Source organism: Cinclus cinclus, chromosome 2 (genome assembly GCF_963662255.1).
Source record: "Cinclus cinclus chromosome 2, bCinCin1.1, whole genome shotgun sequence".
Lineage (NCBI taxonomy): Eukaryota > Metazoa > Chordata > Aves > Passeriformes > Cinclidae > Cinclus > Cinclus cinclus.
Genome location: NC_085047.1, coordinates 1,091,476 through 1,115,932, shown reverse-complemented (window position 1 = coordinate 1,115,932; position 24,457 = coordinate 1,091,476). Strand labels below are relative to the sequence as shown.

Sequence of the window (24,457 nt, the reverse complement as noted above, 5' to 3'; positions counted from 1 at the left end):
TGGGATTTTGCACGGGCTGCTGGCTGAGAAGCACCGACCTGCAGAGCACAGCAGTGCCAGGCTGCCCACAGTGCCTGCGCTGACCTATTTAGTGCCACAGCAAAGCTGGGAGTGAGGTTGCAGGGAATATGCATTCCACAATTCCTTCTTTCTCCGGAGAGCCGCTTTTCGGCTCTGCGCTCCGTGTTTCACACCGAGCTTTGGTAACCTCCTTATTTACTGTGCTCGTGGAGTACGACTGGGAAAATGGAACGGAGGGAGAGAGCTGTGGTGTGAGGGACAGCAAAACAGTGAAATCATCTCCAGCTGTGTGCAGGGAAGCGCATCCCATTAAAGCTTTTGTAAGCCTGGCAGGGCCTGGGAATGCCTTGGCACCCGAGCCCGGGGGCACAGTGGTAGCTGTACAATTGAATTTTGGGACAGGTGAGTGGCATTCCCCCCTCAGTAGTGGGGGAGCAGATTGTCTGCCTTCTGCAAGAGATTTTCAGTGAGGTTATTCAGATGCACCAGGGTGGGTAATTTGGCCCTACAATAAATGCGCTAATGAATAATAATAATAATAAATATATTAATGCATTATGTGAAGTAGAGCCTGTTTCGCCCATAAAGACAGAGAGAAATGCAAATTTTCTCCCTTGAGCAAGTAGATATCTGTCTGAATATATACAGGAAATAATTTGGGAATTACTTTATATTTAAAAACAGCACATAGCTTTTTGCTTTATTTTTATGTTGCATTTCACTTCTGGGAGAGTATTATTCAACACATTTGCCTGTGCTTGCTGCCTGTCGACACTGGAGTTATTTGAAGTGCAAACAGGACTGGCTTTAAAGGAGTTGCTATTGCAAGGCAAACATGTTTGCTTAGAGTTTCAAACTAAATATTTCTATCTGTGGAATTTTTTTTTAACTCACTCCTTGTACAGCTTTGTTATGTCTGTTAAAACAGATCTGCTGAAGAACAGTTACTCACAGTATGTAGGAATTGATGGGATTATTGCTAATTTACTTGGTACGGGTGAGATGTTTATTAGTAAAGGTGTTGTCATGTAAGGCAGAGAAGATGGGAACTCTAATAGCGTGTCTTAAATTGTGATCTCAGTTTCAGCAAAGCTTATTGGGAACGGGAGTCTTTTCCTGGAAAAATGAGTAAATATCATTTTCCTGGCAGGAGGATTTATCCATCAGCTGCAGGTGTGGCTTGTGCGAAAGGGACATGTGAACAAACTTTATCAAAGAAAACTGCGTGCGAAGTAATCCTTAAAAACCTTTAATTATTGCCAGACTTCTCTGCAAAAGTTCATTTACTGGTGGAAGATACCGAGGGCAACTCAGCTGCTCTTCCAGCGAGCCGTGAGATGGTTGATTTGGGTCATTCATCCAAAAGGATGAGCCCAGGTCCGTGGGAGCAGAACCACCACGTTCAGGGTATCGAAGCTCATTGCCTAATGCTGTTTGAGCGAGAGCTTTTCTAAACCTGCACAGCTGCAAACCTGGAGCTGGGAGCTAAAATTCCGTGTGGGACCAGCTTTTCTGTCTTAGTGCATCCCAGGCGCAGGTGTGAGCGGCGACCGGAGCCGTTTGTGGCAGAATGAGCAGAATATGCAGCTGGGGCGGTGTAGCTAGGCCCTTTTGGGTTCAGCAGGGGGCTGTAGGCAGCAGACACTCGTTGTGGGGAGCAGGGGGAGCGCTGTGGAGTCACAGAGCCCTTCCTCTGTTCCTGCAAACCCTCAGGTTCGCCGCCCCCTCCGGCCAAGGTTCCCTCGGAGCCCCCGCAAGTGACGGCGAACTCCGTGCCCAGCGTGCCGCAGCTGCCCAGCTCCGATGCCTTCGCAGCCGTGGCCCAGCTGTTCCAGACAACACAGGGACAGCAGGTAAGCTGCCCTCCGATTCCCTTCAGCTTCCATGGGAAGTGGTGGGATTCACAGCCCGGATTCGAAACAAAAGAGCTTCCCGAAGGTCTTCGGTGGAAAACCTGCGGGTATCGGAGTATTTATATTCTTCCATCCAGTCATTTTGATGTTTGATGGTGCTCAGTTTTATGTTCCTAAATAATTAGTTACGAATTGATGCAGTAGCGGGGTTTCCAGAGCAGGTGGGATATCTCAAAGAAAATGAAGAATTTTACTCTTCAGTCCACTTGAACGTTTGCTGTGTTGAAGGGCCTGAGCACTGCAGTGTCGGGATCTACTGAATTTTGCCACCAGAGTATTTGAAAAGGGACTCCTGGCTGTAAATGCTCCACAGTTCAGTCGGGGTGTTGGTGTGCTCATCCCCTGCCGCAGTCTGTGTTGACACAAAGTTTATATCCTGCAACTCTTGCAATACTTGGTGTTTATATGAGAACATATGCTCAGTACAGTCTTGACGTTTCTGTAGCTCCAGCAAATCCTGCAGACCTTCCAGCAGCCTCAGAAGCCCCAGTCACCGGTCATAGACAACACTGTGATGGCTCAGGTTCAAGCTATTACTGCTCAGCTGAAAACCACAGCAGCACAGCCCCCAGAGCAGAAAGCTGCTTTCACAGCACCTGAGCAGAAAACATCATTTGACAAAGTAAGTTTTGGTCTGCATTTTCTGAAGCTGAAGAAAACTGTCTTTGGCCGGCTTTTATTTTGTATTGGAATATAGATTTCTATTTATTCCCCAACACTAACCTTGTCCTTAGTCTCAGAGCTTACGTATGTTTTAAGACCGTGATAATAAAGATATTTTGGCTGCCAGTTGGGGTAAGATGCAGAAAAAATAGTTGTCCCACTGTGATTTCTTTCAGAAGCTGCTAGATCGGTTTGACTATGATGATGAACCAGAAGCAGTGGAAGATTCAAAGAAAGAAGATTCAGCTCCTTCCCCTTCGGTGTCTCAGCCGCCTTTGTAAGTTCTGTGTCATAATAAAACTAAGAAATCTTGGTCCTAGAACATTCTTAGGTTGGAAAGTAGATGAAAGTTCCAAGTTAGTTCAGTGCTTAACTGCTACAGTCCAAATTTACAGCCCTGTTAAAAGAGTTTTCAGTGGGGTGATGTTTGTGTCTTGTTACTTTGGTGATCTGGTGCAGATCTACGTTGCCTCATTTGATGGAGAGCTGTGTTCTGTAGAGGAAAGCTCACTTTTGGTTGCAAGATGAGTTCCCTGTTTTTACAGTACAACTGAGGGTGTCAGGGCATCGCTGGATCAGCTGGATTGCTTTACTGGCTGGGGAAAAGCTGCTATTCCAAACATAGAGATTGTTTTAAGTGTTCAAGAAATGAAAGTTGGCTTGACAGTTTTACGTTGGCAAACGTTCTGTCCCCATGCAAGCGAGCTCAGGCTCCTGTTGCCCTTTTGCTATGCGTTATGATAAAGTCTGGAATGACATGACCACATCCCAGTTTTTTCCACAGGACCTCTCTCTCATTCAGTGCACAGGCTGGATGGTGCTCAATGCCGGGGTTAGTCCATATTTCTTTTTTCCCTGCTTCAGTACGTGGCCCCATGTCTTACTCTCTGTATCTGCAACTAAACCCTGCTCTGAAAACCAGAACCACTAACTCTGTCATCAGCTTTCTGACTGTGTCTCTCACCTCGAGCACTTTATGTCCACAAGTAGTAGTTCATTTAAGTGCCTTTGGAGGAAATGGCTAGGATTTGCCTTAGAATGCAGGTGGGGTTCTGGAGTACAGAAAGGTGAGGCTGCTCAAGCGCAGGCACCGCGTGTGTCTGCCCAGCTGGAGGCTTGTGGGTGTGTTTATGTTCTGTTGGTGGTGCTCCAGGGCCTCTGTCCTTAGTGCCTCGCAGCTGTGCAAGGTGTCCCTGAGGGTGGCATTGCAGTGCTCCCAGTCTGGGCACGTGGGCTCACTGATTCTCTCTATAAAATACTGATCTGTCCAGAATCTTCTCAGAATTGTCTTCAGACACTGCGAAGTTCCACTTCCCATCACCATCAAATTCCTTTATTCCCCTGAAATCCTGCTGAGTTTGTTGCACAGGCTGCATCCTGCAAGCAGGTGCTATTACCTGCACAGATCTCCAGAACTCCCTGAGCACTGTCCATTCTGTGTGTTGAATCAGGAAGTGTTGGACATCTCTGTAATCCTCCTGTGATACACACCCCCTTCTCGTCTGCCCCATTTCCTCTCGAACCCAAGTGTTTTCTTACAGCAGAAATACAGCCAGTTTCTTTTCCTTGAGGAGGAAAGCACTGCTTCTTTTGTTCCCAAAAGAGGAACCTCGAAGGAAGAGAATTAGCCTAAGGCGGAAAACCTTCCTGAAATGTTTCTGTAGGCTGAGGTCTTTAGCAAGCTTATATAAGTACAGGGGCGAGAGAGGCTCTGACCTTTTTGTAGCTTCTCTTTAGATGTGAAAGGACTATTCTTAGAGTGGAGGAAAGATCAGGAAGCCACTCTTTCTTCCTTTTCAATTTTTTTTTTTTTTTTTTTGGAAACGGGATCATAGTAAAGATAACTGTTCTGTCTAAAATAACAGCAAGAGTGTGTAAATGTGCCTAGAAGTCTGTGAAATCAAGACAAATGTGTGCACCTGCTGACTCGTCTCACTAAAATATTCTTGGTTTTCCAGTGGGTTTCCAGGAGAAGGCATGCAGCAGCCAGTATTTCCTCAGCTCCCAAATATGGATCCTTTTCAGCAGCGGATGATGGGAATGCAGCAGGATCCCATGAGGCACCAGGTAACCCCAGGCTTTTCCCTTGTCCCCCTGTTGTGTTTTCCATCCTTTGCTGTTTCCTTTCGTGCAGAAGGAAGGAAGTGATTTTCCTGTTGGTGAGGAGTGAACGTGGCCTAGCCCTCCATCTTCCCAAAGAAACATATTTTTGGTGTCTGTCCTGGTCAGGACAAGACTTACTTCTGCACCCAAATGTTTGGCCTGCTTCATCTTTCCCCCATCTTTTGTTGTGGCTTTTGAGCAGACATAAGACTTGACTTGAGCCTGCTGGGAAAGCAAAGGTAATTCCTTCACCTAGCTGAAATTCTGTGGTTTTTTCTTCTCCCAAGGTGCCGCTTCCTCCGAACGGGCAAATGCCAGGCTTTGGTCTCCTGCCTACCCCCCAGTTCCCACCCATGGCTCAGCCAGTGATGCCTCCAGCGGCTCCAGTGCAGCCAACCTTCCAGTCTCCCTTCCCAGTCCAGGCTGAAGCACACCTGCAGAAACCACACCAGCAGGTGAGCAGCCCTTGCAGCGAACAGACCCACTTAAATGCTCTCGTACGTGTCTTTCCCAAATGTGCGTGGGTTGTCCTGGAGCAGAAATGTCAGGGTGAATGACCAGGGCACAGCTGGCTATGAGGCTGGCTCTGCTGGGAGACAGTTGGAGAGCTCCCAAGGATTTATCCCTTTCCTGTCTCCAGCATACTTTAGGCTTAAAGTGGTTTCTTATAACATCTTGGAGAAAAGTTGCAACTTTTCTCTGGAGATCTCACTTTGCCTGGGATCTTGATGGTGGAGCAGGATCCACTGACTGACCTTAAGGAATGCAGTCACGTTCTGTAGAGATGCAAGTGGTGCTGAAATGGGGTAAAATATGGAGAACCAGTAATTTACAAACTGAAAATGGGAATTAGGTAAATTATTTCTGTGGTGTCTTTTCAGTGGCTGCATTAAGTACACGCAGTACTGGACCCTCTCCCTGCTAGCGGCCACAGAGTGAAGCTTCTGGGTCATGTTACTCTTTTAATTTCACACGTTTGAGTATTCAGTGTATTTTCAGTGCTGCTAATTAAGTCTGAGCATAAAAGGAAATAAAATGCTTGTGCTGCTCACCCATAACACCTGTCAACTTCACGTTTTAGGATATGGAAGTGGAACAGCCGCCCGTTCAGGAGGGGAAACGGCATGTTTCTGACAGTAGGAAATCAAGATCTCGATCCGCATCAAGGTAAATGAGTGAAAGTTCTTTTAGTGCAGGGATGAAAAACAGATTAGCAACTCTTAAGACATATGAACCTCTAAAGTCATCTCTCTTCTAGGGAGTATGTGGCATCAGTGCGGTTCTGTCTCGCTGGGTGAGGCCAACTTCCATGCCCGTTGGTCCAGAGTTAAATTTTAGGGAGACAGAATGCGATAATTTAAATTTGCCTGTGCTCTAAAGACACTTGTGAAAGCATTTGTGATTTGTGAGATTGTGTGTCACGTCCCAGCTGACCGAGCGGATCTGGCTCCACTCTCTGTTTAGCTGCAAGTCATCACGTTCACGAGTTCCACGTGGTCTGTCTGAAGGCTCACGAGGTCTTCCGCACATTGCGCGGTTTAGAACTTGAACGTGATGTAAAATACCATTTCAGTGGCAGAATTTACTCGTAACCTTTTTTAGCCATCTCTCTGTAAAAGCAATAAACACGTGCCTCGTGGACGCGGGTGCGACTCGCCCCGCGTTGAAGCGGGCGCGGTTCTCATGGTCGGCTTCAAGGCAGAATTGGTAGATGACGAGGAATGAGGAATGGGAAAGTAGACGGAGCTCGTTGGGTGTTTAACCGTGCGGGGGGGGGGGGGGGGAGGGGGTGCCAGGCACTGAGCAGGCGTGGCTCTGCTTCCAACAGGTCCCCCAAGAGGAGACGCTCCCGCTCGGGCTCCCGCTCCCGGCGCTCGCGGCACCGCCGATCCCGCTCGCGCTCCCGGGACCGGCGCCGGCACTCGCCCAAGTCCCGCTCCCAGGAGCGGCGCGAGCGCGAGCGGGACAGGGAGCGCCGCTCCAAGGGCCTGCCCCAGATCAAGGCAGAGACCGTCAGTGGTGAGTCCGCTCTCCTCCCGCTCCCTCCTGTGACTCCGCGCCTTCTGGCGCCGCCCTTCTCTGCGCGGTGTCTTCCGCCTTCTCGCGTTTGATGCGGCTGCTCGTGGTTTCCGAGGCTCATCCAGGCCGAGCAAAAGTGAACTGCCTCACGATTCCCGGTGGGAATTCCACCGCGCTTCCCTGTACTTCCTGAACTCGTAGTAGACACTTTTAGCATTTCTGGAGAATCTCCAAGTTAGAAATACTTTGGCTGTAAAACGAGGAAAGGAAAAGCTGAAAGCCTGTGTTTTCCTTCCTTCAAGACGTATGAGGTGAAGCAGAGTGAACAAAATGAATTCGAGTTAATAGTAATTTATTACAATTTTTCTGAGTATTCAGCCTTCCGACCTGAAGGGGAGCTTTGACCTGGAAAACACACGGGCCAGTGTTTGGATTTCTGATAGAATCCTGGCTTTGCCTGTGTTTATAGACCAAACGTAGCAGTTGTCTTCTGAATATTCCTTGGAATATTCAGCGTGGAATCTCCTCCGATCCCAGAGTGTCGAGTGAGATAAAGCCATTCTCTCTTACATAAGAGAGACGAAAGCCTGAGGTGTTTTAAGAGCCAAAAGTGACGGTCCCCGGGGTGTCAAGGCCTGCAGAGCCCTGGCAGCTGTTCAGTGGAAGCTCCCCGGCAGTGCTGTGAGACGTGCTGCTGCCAGCACCTTTCCCAGAGTCCATCACGTTGGCTGTCAAAGTTGGCAGTTCCGTATCTCTCGGGTGGAAAGCCTAGATGGGCATTCAGAGTTGCCGCAGTGATGGCTTGAGCTCTTTTCCTGGTTACTGCCCTGGGTTCAGCAGGGGATAAGTGTTGGTTATCTGTCCCGTAAGGAGCTGGTGTGAGCAGTGGCCCCGAGCACCTGTGCTAACTCTTGGTTGTAGTTTGCAGTACCACGCTCTGGGTAGGACAGCTCGACAAAAGGACGACTCAGCAGGATGTGGGAAGTCTCTTGGAGGAGTTTGGCCCCATTGAGTCGATCAATGTGAGTAGAAGGGGTGCAGCGTACGCCGCTTCGACGTGCTTGGGTGCAGAACATCTCTCCGGGCTGCTCTGAGGCAGAGGTCTTTGTGATACCTCCCAAAGAGCTGGCCTCTCCCATCTCCTGTGTGTCACGTTTCCAGTGTGCGCGCTCAGTTCACGTGCCTGACTCGTACACGGTCACGAGGGGAGTTTTATCCTTTTAGACCTAGACCTTTTTATACTGCTTTGGTTTCCTGAGGTGTAAAAGTCCTTGTAAAGTAATACGGAAGATTATCCCATTTTCATAAAAATCCTGCTTTCTCTGCAGGATGGTGGCTGCAGAGTTACGTCCCGTGCTCTTTTGAGTTTCTTGGCTGCTTCATTTTATTTAATTATAGGGGTGTGGAGCTGCTGTTCCTGTTGCTCTTCTGTCATTTTAGCCATAAACATGGAGAACTATTGATTTGTTTTGCCGTATTTAATGATGTTTTATATATAAATTATAGCTGTTCCAGTAACTTCAAAAATTTCATTCATTCATTCAAAAAAACAAAAATAAGGGACTGATTTTCTTCCAAAATTTTGTGAAAGATCATGGGAGTTCTTTCCTCAGATTCTTTCCAAATAAAAATTATTGCAGATGTGCAGCTAGAGCTGAACGTGGAGGTGCAGCTGGCCGAGCGAAGGGGGGTGCTGTTGTGCATTCCAACAAAGTAAATAATTGCTAGGCATTGGAATTTACATAAACACTATTGTTTAGCAATTTGAAAGGATTCAGCATGCCAAGGTCAGCAGTATTTTAGAGGTCTGCAAGTTTTCAGAAGTTGTTGGAAGTTTTAGTTCACTGAAAACGTGGATTTGCAGAAGATGCTGGCTTTCTTAGCCTCCTAAACTAACATTTCCCTCCCTACTTGCATAGCCCCTTTTGAGCACCCCCTGACGTCCCAGCTTGCTGTAACTGAGCACTTGTGTGATGTTCCCTGTTTGTTGCCTGCAAAATGAACTTTTTCCCCTAAACCCCACGCAGATGATACCGCCCAGAGGATGTGCCTACATTGTCATGGTGCACAGACAAGATGCCAACAGAGCCCTCCAGAAACTGAGCCGAGGCAACTTCAAAGTCAACCAGAAATCCATCAAGGTACTTCTTGGAAAATGGCAGGCTTTCCAGAGCTGCTGCAGTTACTGTCATCCTGTCTCATCTGTGCTGGGCTTTGGGATAGTTCAGACTTCTGTGTGTTCTGGAGACAGTATTCTGTACAATTCTGAAAAATACATGAGTGAACTGGTTTTTGAGAATTACTGTTCCGGGTCTGCAGTGGGATTAGTGGAACCTCGTATCGGTGTCCTTGAAAGATTGCCAATGATTATCTGTTTAATCACCAGAAATGGTGTGCTTTTCCCATTACAGGGGACTGGCACTGTCTGTTTCTTGTAGCCAGTTATTTGTCTCTGCTAGCAGAGTTTCATTACATATGATGATCCTACAGAGAGTACTAATAAATAAGGAAATGCACATTAATTAGTGAAGCTCTTCCTTCTGTAGAATGTCAAATTAGTGTGACACTGTCCTCCAGAGGGAAATGGAATTGATCTTCTTAGTGGCTGGGGATCATGAGAAGAAGCTGTCTTTACACATTTTTACACAAATGGTGTGCAAGAGTAGTCAAGCCGAGGATTAGGAACTAAAGTCTGCTTTTAAAAAAAAACTTCCTTCAGAGTTTTATAGCTGTTTCACTTAATGCTTTTTACTTCTTGCCCTCAAATGCTTTTTTGTGAGAATGAAATATCAAATCCATTAAGATGGGAACATTCTGCTGACCACTTGTATTTCCCACCCCCAAGATTGCCTGGGCCCTGAATAAAGGAATAAAGCCAGACTACAAGCAGTATTGGGATGTAGAATTGGGTGTGACTTACATACCATGGGACAAAGTCAAACCTGAAGATCTTGAAAGTTTCTGTGAAGGAGGAATGCTGGACAACGAGACCCTTAGTCCAGGTACAGTGCTACTGCATGTTTTGTTGTCAAACCTTTATTTCAGGGGTTTGCCATTCTGTCCAGTTTGCCCAGTTAACTGGTGATTAATGTGTACGTGCTCTGATTGTAGCAGTCTCTTCATGCTGAACACACGGAAACCAGTTGTGTGTTCTAAACAAAAATGTAATGAATCGTGGACATGATGTCACTGTGTTCCAGTCCTTTTCTCTTTCCCAGAGTGTCCCCTCCCTGATCCCGCTTTGTGCTTAGCTGGCTTTTCCCGGGAAGTTCCGACAGACAACAGGAGCTATTTCTTCCATAAATGAAGTTTAAAGCTGTATTGGACATTTCTCTTATTTTACTGCAATTCTTCATAACTGTCTTCTCCTTTTCCTTGTTTGAGAATTGAAGATGTTGGGTTGTTTAAGAAATGAGTTCTCAAACAGTGACAAAGCTGTTGCCTTTTTGCCCAAGAGCAGTAGAGTGAAGCTGTTGAAAGCTTGTCCCAAAAAACCTTACAGTTTTTGTCACAGAAAATGTAGCAGAATCCTGGGCATGTGTGAACACCGTCAGTGCAAAGGATTGTTAAATGGCTACTGAAAGGAACAAGTTTATTTGCTGTTTCAGTATTGGCTGTGTTTAAATGAATTTGGAATTTTTACTGTCAGGAATAGTGTAAATGCTTCTTGGCTCTGTGCTGCTTATTACCTGAGTATTCTCAATGAGGTCAGTTTTGTACGTATGGCTAAGCAAGTTTCAGGTGGCACTGCTTGTCTGATCCGTGTCTGCTGGGATTGTGTTTTGGACAGAGTGGAAGGGAATTCCCAAGAAGTCTGAGAACGAAGTGGCTCAGAACGGAGGTGCAGAAGCTGCGCACAATGAACCAGTGTCACCTATTCCCAAAGCTTTACCTGTCCCAATTCCCGTTCCCATGCCTGCACCGATAACAGTACCTCCTCCACAGGTGAGAGTTGTTCCACAGAACTAAACAAAAACTCACTTGGAAGAACAATTCAGGGAGGGAGGGAATGCCATCAATGTCCCAGAGAAATTAGTGCACTGGAGTCTTTGGAATAGAAGGGCTGAATTGCATCTTCAGGTTTTGTGATTGTTGTTCCTCCAAAAGCTTTCCTTATTGGCAGGTACTCCGCTACTTTTATATCAGTAGTTCCTTGTCAGTGTTAAAATAGCAGAATCCCTTAAATCAGAGCTAATTTAAATGCGGAGCTTGACAGAAATCAGAAACAAAGGAAAAAGGAAACGCCAGTCACTCTAGTGTGCAAACTTGGGTAGTGAGAAAGAGACGAGCAGAGGTTTTTAATTGCTCTGAAGCTGTGAGCATTCCAGTGGGCCCAGTCTGGAAATCCATCATGCTGGGTGGAAATGAACCCCAGGCTCTGTGTGAGGGGTATGTGGAGGCCAGTTCCCGACACGCACTAGTACCAGTTTAGCACAGAGGAAAGCTTTTCTCTGACTACAGAGGCAGACAGGACTGGTGTTGGCCTGTCCAGTGATGGGAGTTCCTGAAGTGCTCGTGGATCTTTTGTGCAGGTCCCCTCCTCGCTGCAGAGGAATTTGAGGAGCATTTGCTGAGATGTCCTGGTGGAGCTGGACAAAGACAGAGGTCCCCAACGGGACAGAGAATCATTGGGGCGCTCTTGGGCTAACCCATCCTTCCCTCTCCTTTTTCCTAGGTCCCCCCCCATCCATCAGGGCCTCCCGTGGTTGGTGCACTCCAGCCCCCTGCTTTCACAGCACCTTTAGGGATCCCCCCTCCTGGATTTGCCCCCGGGGTGCCGCCACCACCACCGCCTCCATTCCTCCGGCCCGGCTTCAACCCTCTGCATTTGCCTCCAGGTTGGTGGGGTGTGCCAGCCCGGGGCTGCTGCTGGGCCCAGAACAGCACGGGGGGTTGTGCCAGGGGGACACTCAGGACTCTCCTGTGCTTCTTGTAGGATTCCTTCCTCCTGGGCCACCGCCTCCCATAACTCCTCCGGTCTCTGTCCCGCACACTCCGGCGGTGAACATCCCAAACTGTAAGTGTTGGGCACTGGGGAAGGCAGGGATCCTGCAGGGATTGCTGGCTGGTGTTCAATGTATCCTTGCCTTGTTCCTCAGCTACAGCAACTGGTGGGAGCGAGGACACTACCAAGGAGTCGTCTGTAGGAAATCCCATCCCAACAGTAGTTTCTGGAGGCAGAGGGACTGCTGAAAGTACTGACACTTCCAAAATCTACGGCACTGTTCCACCTCCTGTAGCCCCTACCAATGTCCCTGCTCCCGTCACCCAGGCTGTTCCACTCCTTGGTAAGTTCCCTCTTGGGTAAGTTCTACATTTCAGGGTTCCCTGCATGTGAAATAGCATTTTGATTTGGCTGCTGACTTATAGTCCAGGGGAAAGGGAAGCACATTGTTCTCAACTTGTTGAAGTTTCTGTCCTGCTGTTGCCTTTGAAATCAATTTTAGAGGCTTAATTTTGCACAGAAGAAACAGTCAATATTTTTTACTATTGAAGATCTTTTTTTCTGAAGAAACAAAGCCACGATGTGTAAGTTGCAAATTCCAATGCTGTCCAGTTTTAACAAGTGAAGGTTCATGCGGTGTAGAAAATGAACCTACAGCAATGCATCTGTATGACACAGGAACCAGGTTTTACACCAGATATTACATGTATAAAATTAACATGCAGAAAAACTATTTTTACCGTATTTTTGATATCTCTGAGGATGGGGTGCATTCTAGTTACGTAAGGAATAAATGGTTTTAATAGAACAGAAAACCAAAAGCTTTTATGCAAGCCCTGCAGTAGGACAGGTGTTGAAACCTTTGTAAGAAGATATTATTTAATTAATATTAGCAAATGGTCTTTGACTAGCAAACCCAAGGGCATTGGGAGTATGTTGCATAAATTACTTTTCCTAATGCGATACAAACTTGGTCTGATTTTGAAGGGGGGTGTGAACTGTTGCAGGGCTCTGCTAAGTGCTTATTTTATGATGGCCGTGGATGGGCCGGTGTCAGGAAATTTACTCAAGAGACTTGTTACCTACAGATTTTAGTGAGATGACTGCATTTATGGGATTTTAGTCTCTACCTGTCACCTGATGAGAGCCTAAGAAATGAATGAAAAAGCTAATTTTGTGTTAGTGGGTTTCTGCCCAGAATTGTCCGTGATCACTGAGGAAAGTCAGAGGTTTATCTCCCTGAGAGCTCACTGCTCTAGTGGATGTGAGGGCTGAGTTTTCCGTCCATGACTAACGATTCATGGATCCTTCACGTTGAAAACTTTGACAGAAGACCCTTTCAAATCAGAGACAAGCTTAAGAAACTCTGTGGTGATGCCATGGAGTCAGGGGATTCTGTTAGGAATTTCAGAAATTCACACCTTCCTGCTGAATGACACTTTCTGTAAAGGGAGCACAGAGTGTTGGAGTTTTGCTGTCTTGGACAGCATAACCTGCACTTCGTATTTACAAATGGTCAAATTTACAAAAGGAAGACTGAACGAAATTGGACACCCAGATCAGTTCCTTGGAGAGCAGCTGCTTTTTATGCTTAAAAATCCAAGGAAGCTGAATCTGAGAAACCTGGAAACGAAGAACTTGCTTTTGCTGCTGTTAACTCGTTCGCTGAGTGGTTGAGGCAGATCAAGTTCTCCGTGTGGTCAGAGCGACTTCTGTCAGTGAGGAGATGGTTTAGAGCTCACAGAGCAGTCCTGGTGTGGTGGCTGAGATCTGTGTGTTCGCCTAAAAGCAGTAGCATTTGGTTTTGGGAAGTGTCTAATTTGAGGAAGTTGTTTATAATTAAAGAGTTACATGAAACCCATCCTGAACATTCTGGAGTTGCAGGGCACTGTTCAGTCTGATAAAAGAGACAGGAAAACCAGAGGAAACAGATGATAATAATTTATGTGGTTAAAGAGAAAAGGTTACTGTCAGTTGTCCTGGCTTTTTAAAACCTTCCAGTAAGTTAGCACTAGTTCTACTCTTCTTAAAAGCCCTTGGAGTCACTCTTGCATGGAGCGCAGCTCTGCCTGTGGGAGGCCAGAGTGTCCTGGGAAGGACGAGGAGATGTTCTCTGGGTAGTGGGGTAGGATGGAAGAGCTCCTGCAGCGAGCAGGGGATGAGGATTGCTGGGAAGAGGCTGTGGGAGGGAGAGATCACACTTCTGGCTTGGGAGCACTTCCGTAGTCCCTACAAGACACAGGAGCTCTTTAATAACTTTTGTAACTTCAAAAGATTCTGCCTCTCTCTCTCTTTAGGTTCAGTTTTTCTGTGGAAGACACCTTACAAAGTAATTCTGAAGGGATTATTGTAACATTTTGTACCCTTTCCTAAATTCTGTCTGCCTCCACTATAATTCCTTCATCACTTCCAACCAGGACGTGGTTGAGCTTCAGAGGAGTGATGCCTCTTGGACTTTGGGTCTGGATTTTTTGTGCTTTTTCTTCTAAAGTCCACCGTCAGGTTGTTGTGATTTAGTTTTGCCCTTGACCTCATTCTCTGCTGTTGCACCTTGTTACTGGGAACAGGACAGTCCAGGCTGTGATGGCTCAGGGAGCGTGTGCTCAGGGAATTGGGAATGATCTGCAGAGCGGGTATTTGTAGGCTCCTTTGACGTGTGCCTGCTGCAGGAAATGACAGCCTTTAAATCTCTTGAGGTTGGCCCACATGTTCCCAGCACTGAGCAAATGCTGTTCATCGGGCCAGTAATAAACTGCAGATGCTGTCTTTGGAATACTCAGGTTCTGTGGTCTGTTACCCTGATGGAATGCACCCTCTTGCAGTTGTAGCTCCTGATCTAGCACTCTTTTTACCCTAATTCTTTCAAGGATCGTAACATGTAATCAAAGCTAAGTTATTCCGGAGTTCCCATCAAATTTGGCATTCACTTCCTGGTAGTGAGAGCTCAGTTACTACTGCTCTTTGCTCCCCTGGTGGTTTGTTCTGAAGCGATTTTTTTGTAATCTGCATTAAATCATAAAACACAAATACAGCATTCTCTGAGCTTCTCGGAGTGTGACTGTCCCAAAATGTTGGGGGTTTTTTTGGCAAGATTTTTCAGCTGTGACTCCCTGTTTAGGCCCTTCAGTTCAGGCTTTTTTCCTTTACAGTCTTGCTCTAAAAGATTCTGTATCAAACTCCAGCAAAAATGTACCTGACTTACGAAATGGTCCCTCTCTCAAGGATTCCCTGGCAGTATTTCATGTTCTAACTGTAAGATGCCACATTCCCCACTGGAGAGCATGCAGAATGTTGGAGAACAGCAGCTTCGAAGGGAAGTGAAAACATGCTGCTGTTGTGGTGGATCCGTGAGCTTGTGGCTTGTTCCACGTGTTTCCTTGATGTTTGTGTGCTGGGGCACACAGAAACCACAGAGCTCCACATGCTGAGAAGTGATTTAAGGGGTTGTGAGTTACTGGAACCCGTTAGTGAGCAGAGTTTTGTATAAGAGTAAATCAGGTGTGTCAGTGCTGGTGACATGGGAGTTATCCCAAGGGAACGTAGGCTCTGTCCAGCTGTGGGGGGACGATCAGATCTGGATCACAGTGACATGGAGATCTGGCTTCATACCTAATTTATCAAAGCAGTGAGGATGGCCCCTGTGCCCTGTCTGGACAGAAGATCCTTCAGGCCAGCCTGAGCACTTGGGTTGTGTTGTAGGAGTCGAGTGATGAAACTTGGGACGCTTTGGTGTGTGATGGTTGCTCCTCCAAAACCAATAAAATCTTGCGAAGGCAAGGTGTGGTTTTGCACATTGGGACAGAGGAGCAGGTGTACAGGTGTGAGGGAGCTGACTCCAGTAGGACAAGCTGGGTCAGGAAATCAGCTCAGGGTTTCTCTCAGAGCTCAGGGAGTTCATGCCCAGTTCAAGAAACTACTTCAGTGTCAGGTACTTCCTAAACCAAAAGAGGACTTGAACTTGCCCCAGACATGGTGGGTGTGTCTGTACCATGAATGTCCCTGAGCATTTTCAGCAAACTGGGATGTGTTTCTGGACAGCTCTTCAGGGTTTTAGTTGGTGCCTGATTGCTCAGCAGAGTGAGGAAACTCCAGTCGTTCTACAGTTGCTTCAGCCTTAGCTACAGGGGGTTGATGTTTACTGAAGGGGGTTGATATTTAAAATGAATTTAAAAGTGCACAGCTCTCCCGCTGATGCAGTTGAGAATGAAGGAGTTCCAGGTACCATTATGTTGCTTCAGTGCTGCAGTTCGTGTAGAAATAAGGTTGAGAAATAAAATTACTTGTGCTTATTAAATGTGAAACTTCCCTCCCTCACCTCATATTCATGCTCTTGTGACCCACATCTGCTCTGCTGCTTCTAAGCAGAAGCGTAGGCTTAGCTTCAGCTCTTTAGCTCTCAGTTGTTCTATTCTGCCGTGTTTTAACATTCTGAGGAAGATGAAAAGATGTTTTTACCAACAAGAATATTGCCAAACCTCAGAATTCCTGGGAGACATCATTATCTGTGAGTCTGTCTTGTGAGATCTGTAGTTCTGTCACAGGAGGAGTTTAAACTGGGTGATTCCAGAGCTGGTTATTGACCAGGAGAGGGGAAGGCTCTGCGTTATAAAGAAAGGGGAGAATGCAGGGAAAAAAAATGCTGTTGGTAGTGGAGCATTTCTGTCCAAGAGTGTGACCTGTAAAGCTGTGTCTGACTGCTTGTAGGGGAAAGGGAGAGGATATCACAGACTGGAAGGAAGATGTCACACAAGTCTTCTCACTGGCAAAACACATCTTCCTTCCAGTATGGATTTAAAGAGCACTCGGGTGAAGAGGTTTCTGTCAGAGACGTCCCTAAATGTCAGTGGTGTGGTGAGGGCAGCACAGAAGGCTCAGGTCTGTCTGGGGACAGATGCCCCAGCCAGAGAAGGGAGAGGAAGGGAGGGAGGGATGGAGGGATGAACACCACGGCAGCTCAGGGGGTGCTGCTCGTGAAGCTTTTGCTGGAAAGTGCAGTTTTCTCTGCTGGCACGAATTCCAAGAGGAATTCCCACAGTATTTCGTTCTGGTTTTACCCAGGCAGGGGCTGTGTTTCTAGGGCAGGAGGTGCTGGTGAACAGGAGCAGGTAGGAGCAATGTGAGCACTAGACAGCGTTCCTGGCTTAGTGTTCCTGGGGTGGGAAGGCCTCAGCTGGAGCTCAGAATTCCTCCTTCCTTCTGGCTCGTTGTGTTGGTGTCTGGGAGCTTTGGGCTGAGCTTTATCTGACAGTATGTTTGGAGAGGGAGTTCTTTTCCTCCTATGAGGAGTGTAGGAGTAAAACTGGAGAATAGTTGGTGCTGGGTAGGTGCTAGAAAGGGTGAAACACTATTATAAGAAAAAGAAGTCGGGAATGACCTGTCGTATTCCCTTTCTGTTTACGTTGCAAGGTTTGTTCTACCGAAATGAGCCTTTGTTGCGTCCCTTTTCTCTGGAACGGCAAACAGAGCTGTGCTCCAGCTGTAGTCCAGCCTCATCTCTGCTGCCTGTGTGCACGATGAGCCTCTTGCTGATGCTGTGCAGCTCTGGGGTGTCGATGGGCTGTTGGCGGCAGAGGGAAATGTTTGTGTCCGGCTGGAGGGGGTGAGGTTTATCTATCTGAAGCACCGCGCCAGCGAGGAGCTTTGGCTGCGGGAAAGAAGGTTGAGAGGGCGGGAGGCTGAGCTGCACAAGGGCAAAGGCTCTCCCCGAAGGAAGCCTGTGGGATCAGGGATCAGTTGCTGCCCTGCTGACTGGGCGCAGTCCTTGCTGGCAGCAGTGGAGAGCCCGGGAAGCTCCGCTGCAGGTTCTGGGGTGCTCTTTTCCCGGGATAAAAGTTAGGGAAACGTTCTCGTTCCCTCCTGGCCGGCTCTGACTGTCCCTTGTGTGTTGTTGCAGGCACCCAGGGCGTGGCCCCGCCGCCTCCCGCGCCCGTGGTGGGGCTGCAGACTCCGTCCACGGGGCTGCTGGGCGCCCGGCCCGGGCTGATCCCGCTGCAGCGCCCGCCGGGAATGCCGCCGCCGCCGCCGCTGCCGCGCTTCCCCATGATGCCGCCGCGCCACATGCCGCCGCACATGATGCACAGGGGGCCCCCGCCGGGCCCCGGCGGCTTCGGGATGCCTCCCCCGCACGGAATGAAAACCCCCTTTCCTCCGCCCGGCCACTTCGTGCGGCCCGGCGGCGGCGGCCAGGGCGGCGGGCCCGAGGAGAACAGGGACGGGCGGCAGTTCAGGAACGACAGGCAGTTCACGCCCGGCAGGGAGCAGGAGCGGTTCGGGAGGAGATCCTTCGGGAGCCGGGCGGAGAACGACCGGGAGCGCTACGGCGGCCGCGACGAGCGGGAGCACGAGCGGCCCGGCGGGCGCGACAGGCGAGACTGGGGACGGCGGAGCCCCGAGCGCGACCGGCACCGGGACTCGGAGGACAGGAACAGGCGCTCCGGCGGCCACCGAGACAGGGAGAGGGATTCCAGGGATCGGGAGTCTCGCAGAGACAAAGAAGAAACGCGCGGCAAGGAGAAGCCGGAGGCGACAGACAGGGCGGAGGGCGACAAAAACCACGAGCCCCACGGCGGCGGCGGCGGCAAAACGGAGGGCGCGGAACTCGTTTGCGAACTGGCCGCGGGAGAAGCGGAGCCCGTGGGTGCGAAAGCCGCGCCGGAGTCGGTGCCGGAGGCTACCTCATCCCTGGAACAGGCGGACAAGGACACGGGCTCGGCGGGCTAGGGCCGCAGCCCGGCTCGGAGCGCGGAGCTCGACTTGTACAGTGCTGTAAATCCGCTTCCTTCCGCCCCCCGACGCGGGGCGCCGCGAGCAATTTGATTGCTTCCCTTCTATTTAAAATAGCCACAACGTAACATAAAATACTGAAGAGATGATTAAAATATTACCCGTTTTTGCTGTAACTTTTTTAAAGTTTTGACTTTAAAAAGTTTACGAATCAGAAGTAGAAGTGCTTTCTATTTTTTTTTTAATTTAAGAAAAGGTAACGGTGAAAGCTCCTCAAAACAATAGGGATGTGTTTTTAATAAACTCTATTTTCGTAACAAACTTTTAACGTGTGCTATTCTTCCTACGCTGCACTGAAGTGGAAAAGGAGTGCTCGGCAGCCTAAAGTTGGAACTGTTAATGCTGTGCCGGAGTCTAAATTAGACTGGTTTGGTTCTGTTTGCTAAAGGAAATCCACCTGTTTGCGTAGCGATGCGCAGAAGTGAATTTTTACTTGTAACAGTCCTCCGGAGTTTTTAGATCGCTGCATTTTAACGCGCTACTTGACCGCCCCGGGTAAAAGTTATTTTTTAAGATGTTAATTGCAGAGTTAACTGTTTTAGTGTTTGCGATGCAGTCCGTTCTTTGCTTTACTGTTTTTTTTTTCCCTTTCCCACCCCCAGTCGGTTCTGTGGTTCCTGCTGCCTCCTTAATTTGCCTTGTTTTTAAGCGGTGACACCTTCAGGCACGCACGGACCATCCGCTCTCGCGCGTTCCAAAGCGCCTGCTGGGCTCCGCAGCTTTTGTGCTTGTTGGGAAGTGAGACCTCGCCAGAGGCACCAGCATTCCTGCATTCCTGCCTGGCTCTCTGGGCAGGGCTGGGACGAGGACTTGGCCCTTCCTCCACGGAGATGGGGCTGCTCCTGCAGGGCGCCAGCCCCTCCTCACCCTGCCAGAGGTAGGTTGTGTCCCCCTGGGCTGGGGGCAGGGCAGCTCTTGCTGTTCCTGGGTGCTGTGCAGCCTCCTCTCCAGAGCACTTCCATGTTCTATCAGCTGTGCCCGGGGGGCAGGTGCACCTTTCTCCGTGGCCGATTCCTGGGGCAGGGACACTTTGGGAAGTTCAGCCCCCTCCCCGTGGCTCAGCTGCTCCATGACCCCAGCAGCGCCGGGGCAAACCTGTACCAATCCTGTGCATATTCAAGGGTTTTATTTTCCTCCTTGCTATAGGTCTGTTCTACCTATAAAGTTGGAGATTTTGCCCCAAGGAAAGGGCAGCTGCTTCCTTACATCAGCCCTTTTTCACAGCTGCCCTGCAGCAGAGGGGAGAGGGTGGGAGAGCCACTGTGGAGCTCTGGACTGGGGAGAGGACATCTATTTTTATGTTCTTGCAATAGCAGAATAAAGAGAAAGAACCTGTTTACAGATTGTAGTGACCTCAACTTCCATGTGTTGAAACTCGTGTCCTCACTGGTGCTTTCCTCCTGGGGCCACGGGACATTCTCTTGTCCCGCACATTGAGGCTTGAGCCTTGGAAAAAAGCTTCCCCAGCTCTGGAAGGAGGGAGGGTTTGTTTCACTGAGAACACCTCCATAAAGAGCTGGAGACAAGAAAAGGCTGCTCTGTTCACACAGATCCCACCCCTGTTCCCTGCCTCAGTAGGGGTTTGAAAGCAGTGCCTGGAAAACTGTGGAACAACTCTTCACCACCGTCTGCAGCAGTGCCTGTGCATCACCCTTGCAGCAGCAGCAACCCTCTGGAAGAGCCACAGGGACGTGAAGACTCACACAGTGGCCTGGCAGCAGCGGGGGACGTAAGTTCAAAATATTTTTAGAGTATTCCTGCTCTACTAGCCAGTTCCCCTAGTGACGTGCCTCAGTGGGATGGGGTTACCTAGAACTACAGCCTTCTACTTCCATCAATAGCCTCAAGTACAGAAGTAAGGAACATTGATGCAAGGCCTTGTTAAAACAACTCGATTTCTCTATTGAAATGGAGAGACCCTGAACTGTTTCAGAAGGATGCAGCAGAACAGGATGGAGGCTGGCACTGGCACACTAGTCACTCCTGGGACACTGCCTGGAACCTCCTGCTGGATGGAACTGAACCACCTGCTTGCCGAAGCCCAGGCCTCCCTTTCCCAGCAGGGGCAGGTGCAGGTTTGGGGTGGGTTCCCTGTTCACAGACAGCCAGACCCAGAGGTATCTGCCCAGAACATTTATTACACAAGTTTGAAGCCTGCAAATGCTGCCCCTGCCCCAGGAGGAAGCCCTGGCACCGGGGCCTGCTGCTCTGAGCCAGAGGGGCTCAGCCCGGCGCTGGGACAGGAGCACTACTCACACCTTCCCTCAGAGCAGGGATGTGACACAGAACGGTGACAGCAGGAGCATCAGCAGAGACCACAGAGCCATTCCATTCAGGGACACTTTAATTGAACGTACACCATACAAAACTCGGTCAGTCTCCAACGTGTGAGCGCCGCTCGGGATGCAGAGGAGCAGGAGATTAATGACAGATCTTGAGCTTGCACGAGGGAGGAGGGCGAGAGCAGCAACGGAAGGGCGCCCCAGGTACCCGGCTTAGCTCTTGGCAATCCCGATGACCCCGCAGGCCAGGCGGGGCCCCGCGTTCCCAGTCAGCTTGCTCTCGTTGTCTCCCCCTCTGCCCAGGTCATCCCGCTTCTCGTGCACCTGCAAGAGATTTGAAGGGATCTTACCTGCTCCAAGTGTGGATCCAGTTGGCACCGCCACCAGACTAGTGCCACAGTGCCAAAGGGACAGCCCTGCTAAAAACTTCCCAACTGGACCTGCCTAAGAGAGGAGCTGCCTGCAGCAGCTGCAGGGCGATACAGGCACCCGCAGCGGGAAGGGGCAGAGTTAGAGACGGACCTCTCCAGCAGGGGAACTGGCAGGGAACCAGGGCTCAGGCTAAGACACAGAGGGATGGCTGCAAATCCCCCTCTCCCTGCTCTCGAGGTCCCCAAGCCCCCTGGGCACTCACCACCATGGTACGGCCGATGATGCAGTGTGGTCCCGAGAGCGAAATGACGGAATCCTGGATCTCCACGTCGGCCACGCCCCCTTTGGCTGTCACATTGCCCAGGTCTCCCACGTGCCTGCACAGAAAACACGGGGAAACTCAGAAAGCACCCTGGACTGAAAGCTCTTGCACGGGGAAGGCCGGGAGTTTATGTTACAACACAACAAAAGGCTCCCAAATCCCGTGGGACGACCTTTCCCACAGAACACTGCCACTGTTCTCAGAGCTACTGCTGTCTGTGACAGCTCAGCTACTGCACAGGCAGCTGCAGGCTTTTGGTTTAAGGAGGATTAGGAAAAGCAGGCTGTCAGGCAGCAGGTCAGAGGCAATGCAGGAACTGCTCAGTTCCAGCCAGTACCAGGGATGGTTACCCCAGTGTGGCATTGCCCCATCACTCGGCATACTGCTCTCCCACGCAGCTTCTATCAGAGCTACATCTCTGCTAAGGCTTCCCCGGAGAACTGGGCCTCGAGCAGTGGAATTTTCACAGGACCTTCTGGACATTCTGGCGTGCTGTGTCCTGCGCACCCGCCCCAAGCACAGCATTCACTCGACGTGTGGCTGGATCCTGTTCTGTCAGGCTCCTCTGTCCAGATTCAGGACCTGGAGTACTGACACATCCCTGCTGGGTGACCAGCTCAGCCAGCCCAGGGCTGACCACCAGCTTTTTGCGCAGATTCCTTATTTTTAGCCAAGTCCTACAAAACTGGGTCAGTGGTAGCTCTCCCCCGAGGAACTGGTTTAATTTAAGCTTCCAGGAAGCTTCAGTCCAGTTGTTTCTGTGCCCTGGTAAAAGCACGATCCACTTCTCGCGCCCCTCCTAAGGAAGTCCCCAGCCACAGCAGGAGCAGGATCTGCCGAGGCTCCAGGAGCCACAGCGCCCGTGCAATCCCAACCTTTAGCCTCGAGCAGCGGCTGCCAGGGCCCCGACACACATTTCATGCTGTGTCATGCAGGAGCTGGCCCACGTCCAGCATCCAGCTCTGCCCGGCCTGTGGCTCAGGTGGGATTTACCAGCCACACGAGGAGCGCTCACGGACACCGACGCGCTGATCCCTGCGCAAAGCCAGGCTGCCCGAGCCCTGCTCCCAGCTCTGCTTCCCAAAACCGGCACACACAGCCACACCGCTTCCTCTGGCACCCACCCAAGGGAGCCGGGCTGCGAGAGCTGCTGCCAGCGAAGAGCCAGGTCTCGCATCCCACTGAAGCACAGATACCCAACATCGGCATCAAGGCCCTCGCTGTCCCCTCCTCCCAAGCCACGGCAAAAGCAGAAAATGCCCCCAGGGGAGTATTTCGCACCACACTCGGGGAGGAGCTCGCCTCCGGAGTTACCGATGTGTGGCTAGGCGACCCCGGGATCCCTGCAGGAATTAGCGAGGCTTTCGTGGCACATCCCGAGCCCCCCAGCGGTGTCCGTGCCCCGGACTCACCTCTCGGCATCGCCGGGACCCCCGTGCTGCTTCCGCTCGGGGTTGAAGTGGGGACCAGCGCTGGTGCAGCCTGGAACACAGCACAGCGTCAGGGCAGGAAGGACCCCAGGACAGACCTGCTGCTCCCACACCGCTCCCAGCCACGGCGAACAGCTCCCGGCTAACCCCCGCAGACAAGTCACCTGCTACACACTTACGAGTCCCAGGCTCAGCCAGCTTTCTTATTTCATAACTCGGGTTATCCAAGCGTTCGGGTGACTGCTTGGTACGGCAGGTCTCGACCAGCAGCCTCGACACGCTCAGAGTATTATCATCCAAGCATCAATTCCCCGGCAAAGGTCACGACTTCTCACGCAGCTTGGCAGCCGTGGGACCCGAGCTGCTGCTGCACCACCGCGAGCGGCTCCCCGGAGCCGGGCGGGCGCTTTCCAGAGAGGCCCGCGGGGATCTCTTACCATTGGTGTTGTCACCGAATTCATGGACGTGGAAGCCGTGCTCTCCATCGGCCAACCCAGTGATCTTCCCCGTGACTTTCACCGGCCCCGTACCCTTCAAGGAGAGGATTTGCCAGCGTTAAGGGCTTGGGCGCTGCGCGGCTCCGTGTCAAACGAAGGTGACGCAGAGCACCGCAGGCCCCGCCGGGAGCCCTGCACGGAGCGTTCGCGTCCGCTCAACGCCCTCGAACACGCCCCTTCCCCGGCCTTATCGCCGAGCGCAAGGGGCACCCCTTATCGGATGGGGCCCTCCATAGACATCCCGTACTTCCCCAGCGGAGCGCGGGTGACCCCGCGGCCGCGGATCCTCGCAAGGGCCGGCGCAGCTCCCGAGGGCCGCGGCCATTTGGAACCGCAGCGCCCTCGGGCTCAGCCCGCCCGGCTGACCACGGGGAGGAAGGAGGCTGAAGAGGGAGATCCGGGGGGCTCCGCACCCGCCGGGGCAGGGGGGGCGGCTCTCAGCGGCCCGGCCGCGCCCTCACCTGCTGCTCGAAGTGGATGACGCCCTCCACAGCCCCCTCGCCCCGCATCACGCACACGGCCCGCACCGCCGCCATCTTATCCCCGCCCCGCCCGCAGCGCCCGCGGACTGCACGCAGGCCCCGCCCTCTCTCCTCTTATATATGGCGGGCGGGCGGCGCCGCGGCCAATCGCGCTGCGCACCGCGCGCCGCTCGGCCAATGGCGGCGCGGGGAGGTGGGAGCGGCGGGGCCGAGCTGCGCCGGCGGGAGGCGCCCTCTGGCGGCGGCGGCGCGTAACGGCGACCGGGACCGGGACCGGGACCGGGACCGGGACCGGGACCGGGACCGGGACCGAGACCGAGACCGAGATGCCGACGGCTCGCAGCTTTGTTGCCGGCCGTGCGGCGGGAAGGAACGGCAGCGCTGTTTCCCTGCCGCGCTGCCGCCGGATGCTCGGCTCTCATCCCAGCCTGCGGCTCCGCGCTTCGGTGGGGCTGCTCTGCCCGGAGGGTGCTTGGAACTTAGATCACAGCCACGCAGAGGTTTTAGAGTGCCCGGGGATTTTGCGGAAAGGTTCGGGTCGGGAGGGACCTTAAACTCATTTGGATTCGCCATTTCATGGGCAGGGACACCTCCCGCTGTCCCAGGCTGCTCCAGCCTGGCCTCG

The 24,457-nt window shown here is 51.1% G+C and overlaps 2 protein-coding genes across 4 annotated transcripts in view; one reads left to right on the top strand and one right to left on the bottom strand.

Annotated features, from left to right (window-relative positions):
- SCAF4 (SR-related CTD associated factor 4) overlaps window positions 1–18,708 on the top strand; it is a 29,984-nt gene extending 11,276 nt beyond the window's left edge. For 2 of the 3 annotated variants that reach the window (XM_062515278.1, XM_062515279.1), the window contains exons 6-21: window positions 1,735–1,874; window positions 2,380–2,556; window positions 2,774–2,874; window positions 3,382–3,429; window positions 4,556–4,664; window positions 4,988–5,155; window positions 5,782–5,867; window positions 6,529–6,719; window positions 7,641–7,741; window positions 8,747–8,860; window positions 9,565–9,721; window positions 10,510–10,664; window positions 11,395–11,557; window positions 11,656–11,736; window positions 11,819–12,007; window positions 17,558–18,708. In XM_062515278.1, coding sequence (XP_062371262.1) covers window positions 1,735–1,874; window positions 2,380–2,556; window positions 2,774–2,874; window positions 3,382–3,429; window positions 4,556–4,664; window positions 4,988–5,155; window positions 5,782–5,867; window positions 6,529–6,719; window positions 7,641–7,741; window positions 8,747–8,860; window positions 9,565–9,721; window positions 10,510–10,664; window positions 11,395–11,557; window positions 11,656–11,736; window positions 11,819–12,007; window positions 17,558–18,384 — 2,807 coding nt within the window. In that variant the 3' untranslated portion in view covers window positions 18,385–18,708. The remainder of the gene's footprint in view (window positions 1–1,734; window positions 1,875–2,379; window positions 2,557–2,773; window positions 2,875–3,381; window positions 3,430–4,555; window positions 4,665–4,987; window positions 5,156–5,781; window positions 5,868–6,528; window positions 6,720–7,640; window positions 7,742–8,746; window positions 8,861–9,564; window positions 9,722–10,509; window positions 10,665–11,394; window positions 11,558–11,655; window positions 11,737–11,818; window positions 12,008–17,557) is intronic. The other variant, XM_062515281.1, reaches the window with a different exon arrangement.
- A 2,065-nt stretch (window positions 18,709–20,773) lies between these two features.
- Window positions 20,774–23,909, bottom strand: SOD1 (superoxide dismutase 1). The gene is made up of 5 exons (XM_062515277.1): window positions 23,812–23,909; window positions 23,291–23,384; window positions 22,836–22,905; window positions 21,364–21,478; window positions 20,774–21,053 (listed from the first exon to the last, which is right to left on the bottom strand). The coding sequence occupies exons 1-5, from the start codon at window positions 23,884–23,886 to the stop codon at window positions 20,943–20,945; spliced, it is 465 nt and encodes a 154-aa protein (XP_062371261.1). The 5' UTR covers window positions 23,887–23,909; the 3' UTR covers window positions 20,774–20,942.
- Window positions 23,910–24,457: the final 548 nt, after the last annotated feature.

Excerpts from the sequence above, each read along its gene's own strand:
- SOD1 (XM_062515277.1), bottom strand. The coding sequence starts at position 23,886 with ATGGCGGCGGTGCGGGCCGTGTGCGTGATGCGGGGCGAGGGGGCTGTG. Across the intron at positions 23,385-23,811 it reads TCATCCACTTCGAGCAGCAG|GGTACGGGGCCGGTGAAAGT; the intron begins GTGAGGGCGCGG and ends CTCTCCTTGAAG. Across the intron at positions 21,479-22,835 it reads GGTCCCGGCGATGCCGAGAG|GCACGTGGGAGACCTGGGCA; the intron begins GTGAGTCCGGGG and ends TTTTCTGTGCAG.